This window comes from Strongylocentrotus purpuratus, unplaced genomic scaffold (assembly GCF_000002235.5).
Source record: "Strongylocentrotus purpuratus isolate Spur 01 unplaced genomic scaffold, Spur_5.0 spur5_scaffold_4, whole genome shotgun sequence".
Taxonomy (NCBI): domain Eukaryota; kingdom Metazoa; phylum Echinodermata; class Echinoidea; order Camarodonta; family Strongylocentrotidae; genus Strongylocentrotus; species Strongylocentrotus purpuratus.
Window position 1 is genome coordinate 23,434,028 of NW_022145610.1, and position 12,564 is coordinate 23,446,591.

Here is a 12,564-nt window from a genome sequence, read left to right on the forward strand (position 1 = left end):
TGCGTAGCCGATGATGTTGCGCCGTGAATGAGGCCGATGACGGATAACGGATATTTCGTCTTTTCGGAATCTCGGATGACTTGCTGAAAGATATTAATACGAGAAACAATAATCGTCGGCGAGAAGGGAACAATATTGTCTCGAAGATAACAAACCAGAGACTCTATTATAATCTCCATTTCTGTCTAAGGTACTTCAAAATAATTCATGAGGTATTACAAGATGAAAGGAGCGACTCTCATTTTTTTCCTGAAAATCGAAATCATGGTGCATTTATCGTGTGTGTATAGGCCTATATATTCATACAATACCATACAGACAAAATAATATACAGTAGGTGAAGTTTATCTTTTTTTAATCAGCAGTGTAGCGAAAAGATTTATATTTGGGGTGAAGTTTCTCAAACTCTTGTACTCGAGAATAAGACTCATTACATTGCCAAGTAAAATGTTCAATACATTGTACATAAACATGGTATTGCGAGACCGGGGTAAGTTTGGCGTGATTTCTCGAAAATCGCACCCCTTGCGTCACGCATGAAGCGTTATTGAATATCGTAAGACTCCGTCAACGACACGCGCAGTTTTTGTCGCGTTGTTTGAGAGTGACGTTGTACAAGAGGTGAATGCAAAGTGAACAGTTCCAATATTACTCTGAATTAATGACACACGCACGAATTGTCTTCACATTTCTTGATTGACATAAATAATGACGCAATCGAAATGACGTCATGATTCCAGCGAGCATAGAAACATAGCATTTTCAAGATATGAAATTTCCCAAACAGCGAGTGAAACATTTATAACACCATAAAAACAGCGATATTGCTTTCTCGTGTGATTTTTTTGGTTTGAAAGAAAAGTGATATTACAGAGTCTGTTTTTTTTTTAAAGTAGAAATCTTGGTTTTCGCCTTCAACATTTTGTATATCAATTCCTATCGCCAGCAGAGACCTTTCCTTTGCACTCGACCTTTTTTTTTTCTTCTCACGAAAAATATCAACAGTAGTTTTCTCAAACTCCAACACAGCTTGCCTACTGGGAACCGCAATGGTCTGTAATTAAGCGAGACTCTTGTACAAGGTGCCTAAGCAAAATAAAATATCAGAACTGTTCATTCAATCCATAATTTTGATATCAACTAAGTTGTATCTCCGTGGCTTTAGATACAGACAATCAATTTTTGTAATTTCTGCAAGCATCAGATATATTTTATGACTTATCGGGGGCTGAAAACAGGGTGAATTTTGGTTCGAATTGTGAGTTATAAGGTAAAAAACGTGAACAGGAAAATAGAGCCATTATCGTGATTTTAAAGTACTTGGTTTTGAGCCACATTGTAGATTTATTGTGGTCTGAGAAGTGCTCAGCTTGAGAATATTACTAAAACAAACATACCTTTATTCATATCAAATTAGATCGTTCCGTTATGGCGGTGGTTACAATACATAATTTATATACAGTGGTTATACTTAAATGAAACGTCCCGTAGTGATTCAAAAATCATAAACCTCAGTTATGTATATGTATTTTTAGAATGTCTTTAGTTATATTTAGAATGCAATTATTAAAAGCTTTATGATTCACAATATTGTTCAGCACAGACAATAACCTAATTGTTTTATCTGAATTAGGAACTTGGGGTTATACAGGAAACCAATAAAAGAATGGCTCAAGTAAAGAATTAACATGTTAAGTACTATTACGTCATTTATTTTAGGCATTCCATGTACCTCATTTACCTATTTTGTATTGCATGAGTTATAATTTATTTTGAAAAGTGTTGTATTATGTTTTATATATCTAAATCTTCGGGTCTATCATGGTACATTATATTACTATATGCATTATGTCATGTTATTACTAACAGAAAAAGAGTGTTTCTGCTGGATATAATTTTCCTTCTGTTTTGCTATAAACACTGTATTGTAAATTGATTTATACGGTACATTATGTTTACAGAATATTTATATCTTACATTACATTGTAAATTGACTTATATGACGTATATGTTTCCAAACGGAATATTGATTTGTTACATTACATTGTGATTATATTAGGTTTATAAACAGAATATTGATGTACATCAATGAAGTTTAATAAATACAATACAATACAAAACATGTTCCCAATTAATGAATGTACTTGAAGAACACTCACACATACAATGTGAAGGAGTAGTGGTTGAGTAGACATTAATTGGGGGGAAGCCCAAAAGTATGAGGACTGGGAGTTAGACTAGTTCTTGGACAAGCTGTCTGATGTCATACTTTTAGTTGTTGGCTTCTGAAACCCCTGAAAATTATGGCGCCGTTGATTGCTATATCTCTAGCCATAAACTTGATAAACGACTTCTCATGAGTAAGACGACAGGTCCAAGTTCTTTATTGCTTTTCTTAGCTTTCTCATCCTTTTTTCTTTCTGTGATTCTCTATCTATCGTTTTATCTCTACCCGTCTCTCGCTCTCTCTCTCTCTCTCTTCACCTCTTGCCCACAATTCATCTCCATCTCCCTCTTGTTTGCCTTTGTTTGTCTCTGTCTCTAAATCTTTGTTAGTTTCTCTCTACCTCTGTCTGTGCGATACTTTCTTTCTTTGTATAATACCTGAAATAGCGGACATCTATCTATTCTAAGTTTCTAACAAGTAGGCAATTGGCAAAAGCTGGAAGGAAATCGAATTGACGAATTTGTTTGTAAGACATCTCTCAGGGTTTAAATGTCCCATAATCATTTGTTGTTTTCATGAATTGTTTCTATCACAACTCCTCTCCGTCACTTTCTCCCCATATCACCCTCACTGATATACCATGTATCATCATCATAACATCGTGCTAGGGCTCTCATTGGCAATGCTTTTCATTTAAATGTATTTGACAAAAAAGAACCTCATAGATTCCAAGTATTCAGTGCTGACGATACGCTCCCCTTACAAATCTTCTTGAGAGTACTCCATTTAATTCGTAACTCAAGAGCCATTTGGTGGATTTGCGTAAAATTTTAATTCAGTTTTTGTTACCACTCTTATCCTAATCGTAACTCAAGAGCCATTTGGTGGATTTGCGTAAAATTTTAATTCAGTTTTTGTTACCACTCTTATCCTAATCGGATCAAAAGGGAATTGCAATAACAACAAGGCGCTTCAAACGGCTCCGTGTAACATTTTCATAGAAAATTTCACAAATCACTATTCGTAGATCCTTCCCCAAAGTTTTGGACTTGCGTCTTTTAGCATCTCAAAATATACCTTGGGGTGTTTCACAAAGATCCTAAGTCGAAATTAACTCAAAGTTGAACTTAAAAATTAGGGAGAGCCATTTGTAGCCTTAAAATTAAATATTTCCAAAAGCAAAAGTTGAAGTAATTTAGACTTTTTATAAATTCCACATCAAGAACATAAATTCTCCTTCATAATAGTAACTATGAATGATTTGAATCAACATTTTATGCCTTTTGAAATATCTTTTACAAAATCAAAGATGCTAACGGCTTTCCATAATTGTTAAGTCCAACTTAGAGATAAGTTCAACTTAGGATCTTTGTGAAACACCCCCAGGACATCCTCCACCGGTGGAATTTGTCGCCCGTGCCCTATCAGCACTCGATGCATCCCGACCTTGGGGACTGATTGAAAACCCATTGTGAACTTAACCTCATCGTCAGTCAAGCAGAGAGATGGATGAACGTCAAGCCAGGATGCCTCGTAAATCATGGTGACAAATATTTAAGGAGAAAGGCGGTATATCTATCAGTTGAGCAAGAAATAAGTGTTGGAATGTGAAAACAGTGGATAGGACACAGAATAGAGGAACAGAGGAAATTTTGATCATGGGCAATGCATGCGGTGACTTTCTTGTATTTTGATTCCGGATGATGTTTTGTAATTTGAAATATTCATGGCTTTTTATATCAATTTTCAGAATCTCATTCAGAATGCTCTCCACATTCGCATCTTGCATATCGAGCTTTGAACGAATGACTCTTTAAAACTTTGTCGAAGTCGGATCGTAAACTATATGCAATAGTTTATGTCTTGGATGCTTCTTTTACAATAAATGCACTTCAAAGACAACCCTCCTCAGATATATACAGGGTATATACAGGTATATCCGCTTCCTCATTCTATGCATAATCTTGCAAGATACTGTCTGTTTCAGCTCTTAAAGCCCGTCTGCACTAGTTTGGCCAGGGGGATTAGACCTCCCTGCAAGGTCACTGACAGGTGGCTACATCATCAACTCAGCTCTCAATTAACATAAGAAAAAGAGGATCATGAGGGACCGATGGTCACCGATTAGGCATTGTTTTCTATATAGAGGGAGCAAGTAGCTACAAGTAGTACAATGGGCCTTTAAACGCGCCATACTTTCTCAAGAAAGCAATACAAGCCAGGACATCTAGAAAGCGAAACTTGCGTACTTAGTAAGGGTTACACGGCAGGTTCGAATTCCGTTTCTGACAGGAATGTGTCAGATGTTGTGCTGCCCTCGGTCTCAACCGCACCACAAAAGCAGGGGAGAAAGATGAGACGGGACGGTTCCCTGAGGCACTTTTTTCTATAGATGTTGAACTTATGAAAATGAATCGCTTCGATTAATCTTTACACGTGTCAGTACGAAAACAAAGACTGGAGTAATGAATGACACGATAATCAGCTGTACTAGAGCATGTAAAGAGAAAATACTGCAGCTACAGTTTGGCCCGAAAGTTTACGTACACCGAAAAGAAAAACAATTTTTACTCACATTTTCACAACTGAACTCTTTCGTATCAGGAGTCACATATGTAAATGTCTCCGAGTATGTCTCCGATGTATATACTATATTATACATTAATTCGAGACCAAACTTGTCTATTTCCTGAAGTGAAAAGTTGTGATAAAGTATATTGCTTTTCTACCAGGTGTATGTAAACTTTCGGGACCAACTGCATTTGAGCCTGCGTATAAAGTTTTTTTTTTCGAGTACTAATATGATATGATCATACTTGATCGAAAGTATTTTTTTTCGTTGGGTGATCAGAAGTCTTGTTCATAAATACCTCTCAGCGCACCATTCACTATAGATCATTCAGTCGCATCCACTGTAACAGACGACCATATTATAGCACATAAAGCAATGCATAAGGTATGTTCATCGAAGTTCTGTATCCGTTATGCCCCGAGCTGCATATTGCAAAATGAATGTAGGAGTCAGTTTTACAGCAGCCGAAGCGAACGTGGCTCATCATGGAGTTGACAATTCTGTCGCTACCCCTTTGTCTCTCCTTTGGAAAAAGAATGACTCCTGCCACCCGATTGGCCACCATGGGCACATTGTCGGACTGGTGGGTTACATGCATCACCAGCGGGTACCGAAACGGGTGGTGTGTATCCCATTAAAGTTGTTTCTCATAGGGTTATAACCACTCGTGTTCTTCTTCTTTTTCCTTCCCTGCAGGTATGAATGACCCCTGCGATCCAATGGGACACCACGGGCACCATCCGGGGCTGGACGGCGACATGTACCATCAGCACGTGCCAGCCGCAAGGACCAAGCGAATGCGAACCTCCTTCAAGCACCATCAGCTGAGAACCATGAAGTCCTACTTCGCCATGAACCACAATCCGGACGCCAAGGACCTCAAGCAACTGGCCCACAAGACGGGGCTTACCAAGAGAGTTCTGCAGGTGAGAGATTGATCCTTTTCTTTTCATCCGAATGAATGTAGCAGCAGAATTGCCATGGCAGGAACAAGACGAAAGCTTCTGAATAATAATTATAAGAGGTCGACAGCTGAGCTTCTTGGGTCATGTTATTTGAAAGAATGGTTTGGGAAATCTTGCACTGACTGGAAGAATCGAGGGGAGGAGGAGTAGGGGTAGAGGGAGGGTTCTGTGGATGAGTAGCTTAAGGAGTGGGATTTCTGAAAGTGGAATTGATCTCGGGGAAAATGAATTACTTCATAGAATATGGGACAGAGAGTTGTGGCATTCCACGGTCGCCAACGTCTCAGGACATGGCACGTGATGAAGAAGAAGACAAGTCAGTGGACTACCACTGTCAGACAGTCGCTATTTTGATAAAGGGGCCAAGTGGATGATTATCCACTATGATAGCTACACTTTCTGGATGATTTGCATTTTCCTTGACGGTTTTTCAGTAAGTCAACAACCCATGGTATAGAGGTTGCCCTGGTTGTAATCTGATAATTACCACCATGGGTAAGCCTATATTCGTGTTAGTTGTTTAATGCGGTCATACACGGGATATGGCTTTGGATGTAATCATCCAGATTAGATGTAATAGTACAAGGGGAAGTGGTTATAGTATCCTTCACGCTTCTTAGTAGGTCTGTCACTTCAGAATGCATGTTACTGGAATTAATATCTAAGTCAGACCTAACAAAAAGGGCCGGTACGCCTTCATTCCGGATCAAAAACTGACTTAACCTACTTCATAATCGTCATGCAAATCTTCCTCTACTTGTTATAGATATCATGTTCTTTAATTAATGGAACAGTATCACTTTTATAAAAGAATGACTACCTTCACTTTGTCCTCATTTTGCCATCTCTGTTCTTATCTCTGTTCTTTCCAGGTTTGGTTCCAGAATGCCCGCGCCAAATACAGGCGGACTTCCACGAAGAAAGACGATGAGAAATCGGAAAAGAATGCCTCCGAGTGCGATGGAGATCAGCCATCACCGTCGACCCAGGTGGACGACCAGGACAACATCAGTATCACCAGCAGCGGCGGTGGTGGTGGTAGCGGTAGCGGCAGCGATCCCACCGCTGACACCATGTATGATGACGGCGACGAGGACGACGAAGATAAGCTCCTTGATGAAATCACGACCTACAGTGAGCTCAAAACGGCATCGCCTGCCGTGGCGGACGAGGTGTCCACCATCTCCTCGATGCCAGCGTCGGCGCGGATGCTGCATGGTCTACATGGCCCACCCGGCCCGACTCCGGGTAACATACACCACGGTATGGGCCTTATGTCGCATGGCTTTGTCGAAATCTTCAGTAACTCGGCATAGAGAACCATTCTCCCAGATCAATTGTTATCGCTTATTTATTTGATGACGGACGTCATATTGCTTTTCATTGCCAGCACAACGATGTACAGACAGGAGCATGGCTCTAGTGAGAGAGAGAGGCCTATTCTGCATCCCCAAGATGCATCATTATAAAATCGAAACATGGAACCGTTTTTATCAACACCAAATCAATCCTGGCTTCTGGGTTTTGTTTTGTAACATGGACCTTGAAGGAACTCTTTGCGGACACAACCAACTGAACTTTCTATGTCGATCCTGTCCGTGAACCATAAGATTGGAATCATATCAACATACGAAAAAAAAGAGACGGACTTAAATCGAGAATTAGAATATATTTACAGACCATGGACGAATGCTGCTCATTGGTGTTTTCAGTCACGTGTGCTAGTTGGTGAAATCACTCTGTCAACGACAGACTTCTTGGTTTACACAGAAAACTTCGTGATTTTGACTGCGGTGTTAGTGTTAATGTTCGTTTTAGTTTCAGTGTTATTACATTGTTTTAAGAGTGTTACATCTCTAGGTCTAGAGGTCAAACGTTAACTCTGAATGAAATGTTCTCATGTGTAACATCTCTAGTGCTTGGTCCCATGACAAGTTTTCTCGTGAAGTTCCTCTTTCTGGGTGACCATATCATGGATGCGCCAAGGTTAGCCTCTCACTTTTCCATATAAATGTTTGTAGCACTCTGTGACGAAATCGATGACGTGATATTAGACCAATCATGAAATGAAACTGCATAAGCAATGTCATGGTGATGACATGTTAACTAGTCATTTTATGTGTTTCGTTGCAGAATAATTATGAAGAGATATACGGGATGAAAAGTTAAAACAATAATGTCCAGATCAGCAGACAATGTTGATCTACTGTCTATGTTTAATCCTTGTCAAAAAGAAATCTACTTTGCATTTATGAATAACGGCTTTGGATTAATAACTGAACCTCGTTTTTATGTGTATCCATGTCCATGCATATCATCAAAAGTTACGGTTATATATTTTCTGAAATTATGTTTAATTTGTGTATTCAGTCTTGCACAATAATTGTCTTCAGTCTTCACCACTAATTCTAAAGTGTTGAGAAAAACATGGTGTTTCAACGTAAGTGTGAATCCCTCACTACCTATCATCACATGCCAAATAGTATTAACGGTTGCACTATTGATATAGTTAATTATCATTTGCATAATTAGAGTAATGTTGGCACCAAGTTAAGTCGCACTGTGCGTTCAAAATGCACTTGCAATTCTGGTCGTGGGTGTTGTAATAATAGTCATTTTGTTTATCTAGGAAAGCTTCATCGGCTTTAGTGCTATTCTTTCTGCAATTAGTATTGCCCCAGCAATCGCAAGGTACCCATTTACACCTCGGTCATGTTGGTTGAGATTGGCAAATGTGGATTAATGTCTTGTCAAAGGATGTTTGTGCAGGGCTGGGATTCGAACCCTCAACCCTTGGATTGTGAGTCAAGCGATGAACCACTAGACCATCATGAATGTGAGACCTTTGTCTAAACTAAGATGCATTACGCCCGCCTAGCGTGATCTCAGCCATGCATTTTTTTTAAACTTGTTGTCAATTCTGTGCAGTCGTCGTGTGATGTGTATTCAAATTAGGATTCAATGTTCCAAACGTCACGAATGCTATAGAAGATAAGCACAACATTATCATAAAACAGCTATACGTCTTTCCAGAGTCCAACTACTTCTCTCAATGTTTAAAATGTCAAAACTGATATGATATATGCAGGATAAGCACAAAGACATAATCTTTATATAAAACGGTTCGGCTTTGTCTTTCCACTTCCAACCATACGCAAAATGTTCGTCAACCTTCATCTCACAAGGTCTGATTTTGTATCTTCTCTTTTAATGATATGTGGTCGTTCAATTTTATTATATGTCCATTTTGTGTGGCAGTTTCGTAAATTGCCCATTTGATAAGATATTGTGTTTGTATTCTTGTCCCATAGATGTCGTATATTCACTGTGTATGTTGGATTACACTCCATGTACTAGCACAAAATTTGCACCTTGTAAAATAGAATACCTTGCCATAATTATTTTGTTATAGACATCGAGTACTTATTATCACTTGTTCTGCTAACAGGATTTGCACATCGAATGAGGGGGAATTGAAGTCATTTCATGTAGCGGTTTGTATTTACCGCATGTCAGTTGATAACAAGACGTATTTAAATGAATCCAAAACAAATTCATAAATTGATTAACCAGCAAAAATGATAAAGAAATTCCTTTTCATGAAATTGTTAGATAGGCAGTATAGTACCATTAGATTCGAATAAACAATGGCTTAATTTCAAACTTTTTAAAATTTTGAGTACTCATGCAACAAACTGAATATCATGATATAGTAAGAGCACACGAAAAATATCAAATTTGTAGATACTTTCGACTTTCGTATAATCATGATGATGAAATCGTTGACAAAAATCATTCTGTCTTTGTTTAACAAGTACTAATATTCGTACTATAATTATTTACGATATCGCTCCACTTCGTGGCTGGGTAATCTAGATAGTTTAGCCATAGAGAAGTAAAGGAAATTAGAATAATAAAATGATTTATTATACAGCATTAAATTGCTCTTTCTGCGTAGTCTTTTACGCAATAACAATCCCCTGTTTGGTTCAACACATTTTATAGGCAAAATACTCTTGATTGTTATTGCAAACACAAACATATCGTATTTTTATCTTTTTAAAAGATTGCAAACACAAAGATATCTCATTTTTATTTTCATTTTCCCTTTTCTGCGTTAATACCTCAAAAATTTAATCATACCTCAATTAAGTCTGCCAGAATCTTGCCATTCTGTTAAGAGGTTTACAGATTTCTGTTAATGCTTCTATGACACCCACTTTTCCTAAAACTCAATCAACATACTTGTATTTATACAGTGCGTCACAAAGAAAAAAACCCCGAAAACAAACGGATATTGAGAAAAAATTATGAGCTATATAAATATAATTCCTTGCTTTTTATACTGCAGAAGTAATGTGATTTTGAATGATGATACATTGACGTTTTTAATCTATATACCCGCTTCACTGAGCAACATTGTTTAGAAAATGCCATGTCAAAATCCGTTTGTGCCAGATGTGAGTGTAACGATGAACATGGTTTTAAACGTTTTTCTCACCATTATCGTTTGTCTTCGGCGGATTTAGTTTTTTTTTCTTTCTGGGACGCACTGTATATTCGAATTCGCTTCTCAAGCCGCTTTATACGCATTTAGTCAACCGGAGAAAACTTAATTGTTACATTGTATATGGTTTGGCGAAGAAGCGATTTTGAGGCGCCTTTATGTACTAGGGGTCTTTATGTACTTATAAGAATATTCTCAGTGTTAATGATTGTTTTACTTGTCAGAGGATGGTTGACGAAATACTTCGCAAAACAAAACAGTACTTGAAAGATAAAGCTTAGAGAGGAATTGTACGAATATTCTAACGCTATGGGTTTTATTGGTTGACGGCTATGATACAAATTATAGAAATTAAAAGCAATTGTTTATCGATTACTTATAAGCAAGCCTGTACTCTAAATTTAGAAGCATGCAAAGCATTGGACCCGTTTCAAAGATAACTACACTTTGCAGGGTATCTCTGCATCGCATCAAATCATATACGCATTTCAGTGGGATTGCAGTTGCTTCAACATGCTACTTGTTTATCCGACTTTGTCAGAGATACAAGTTCACCCGATTTTAATGAGGCATAGGAAAAAGTTCTGTATTTTTAGACTTATGTGTGGATAATGGATACCATGTTAATATCTATTTAAAGTAGTGCCATGGCAATCAGTGGTCACATTGAATTGTCAATACTTCAATTACATTCTAGTATTTATTTAAAAATCCATTCGCCAGTTTTGTTATGTTGTTAGGCTACACATTGCAGAAAGTTTATTATCACAAGAGATGGTCATATATAAATGAAGTCTTTTCTGAAAGGTATTTTGAGGTATATCCATCCAGGAATGAGACATATAATTTTTCGAATCAAGCAAATGTGAAAAAATTGAAAATAAAACATTACAGCCGTAATTACGTCCAGATTCTAGCCAAAATGTTGAACAAGAACGGAATTTCAGAAATGTTCATTTGAGTGAACAGTGTAGTATGGTAATGTGATGGTTCATTATAGACTGGTTGTACCTTACCTTGCTACGTAGAGATAATATATGGTGGTGATTGAATTTATGCCGAAAAGAAGAGAAAATACAGGAGAGGGTGAAAAAGTTGTAAATTAATTTGCAAATAGTAATTTATTTGAATTTTATTGATATGTTATGAACATGTGGCAGGTGTGAAGCCCTGTTTTTCTGTACAGAAATGTTGTGCTTTATGTTTGTATACAGTGGCTACAGTGCTTTGACCTTTGATCCTGTCTTCGTAGTGAACAGAATTTAATATTGTTATTATTATTATTGCTTTGAATTGTGATGAATAAATGTTTTGAAACCTAATTAAATTTTTACTCTTGTCGTTTTTGTTGGAGCCGTCTCCTTTAAGTGTCTGCGCAACTACTGTTGGAAACTTTCTTCATTTCAAATTGCTTTTTGATTTCATATATGTATTTAAAATTAAACGTAAAGCAAGTCTTAAAATGAATGCAAACATAGAAATGCAATGTTGCATATCCCAGTACTTAATATTTGTTCACGAATATCTTCATATTTTGTAATAGTAGTCGGGCAATTTCAAGCTATTTACGCACCCGCATTCCTGATCACACAGTATATCTCTGACTAAAATTGAAGTGACACCTGTGATGTCAAGTTATGTGCAGTACTCCATAATATTCGGCAATATTATACAATCAGTAAAACAACAAAGTGGACACTCTTTATTCAAAATTTTCACATAAACTGTCAATAAAATAAAATATAATATAGCCTATATCAAATCAAAGAAAAGTTAATACTTAAGATCAAGTTTTGAACGTTTACGCTTGGATGGGCACATTCATTTAATCGTTAAAAGGACAAATTAAGACAATTGCAAAAATTTGAATGCCAACGAACATTTGCATCTGTAAGAAATTCTTGTTCAACAATGAAACGAAGAATGAAAGAAAGAATGGGGAGGATTGAGCTCAGGATGGCAACTGCTGTTCAAGGACTGCATGGCGTCGGCAAGCATGGCCAAGATGCCTCCCGGCCCCCCCCCCACCACTCAGTGTTATTTAGGGTGCGCATATGCGTGTTGCCAGCACCCCCCTTTCAGCATAAGTCTGCTTTGTAAAGTAGGTAGACCTTTTTCTTTTGTTACGTGCCAGAGATTTTGGGAACACGCATGCGGTCCCTCCTTTCCCGGAGTGGGGGGGGGGGGGGGGGGGGGGTGGGGATGCCTCTCTTTCGTGTTTCTAGTCATTTAAAAAAAATAATTGTTTTAATTTGAGTCTACAAGATGGGAAATTACAACATTAGAATGGCTAGATGCCCATTTTTTTGCAACTCAGAGACTCATTTATTGTTAAATGGCTAGGCTCACTCAA

General features: G+C 37.7%; 1 protein-coding gene across 1 annotated transcript; it reads left to right on the forward strand.

The window, feature by feature from the left end:
- The first annotated feature begins 471 nt into the window (after positions 1 to 471).
- Positions 472 to 8,361, forward strand: LOC115929082 (LIM/homeobox protein Lhx9-like). The gene is made up of 3 exons (XM_030997237.1): positions 472 to 490; positions 5,436 to 5,665; positions 6,577 to 8,361. Exons 1-3 carry the CDS (start codon positions 472 to 474, stop codon positions 7,018 to 7,020), a joined length of 693 nt encoding a protein of 230 aa, XP_030853097.1. The 3' UTR covers positions 7,021 to 8,361.
- The last annotated feature ends 4,203 nt before the right edge of the window (positions 8,362 to 12,564 follow it).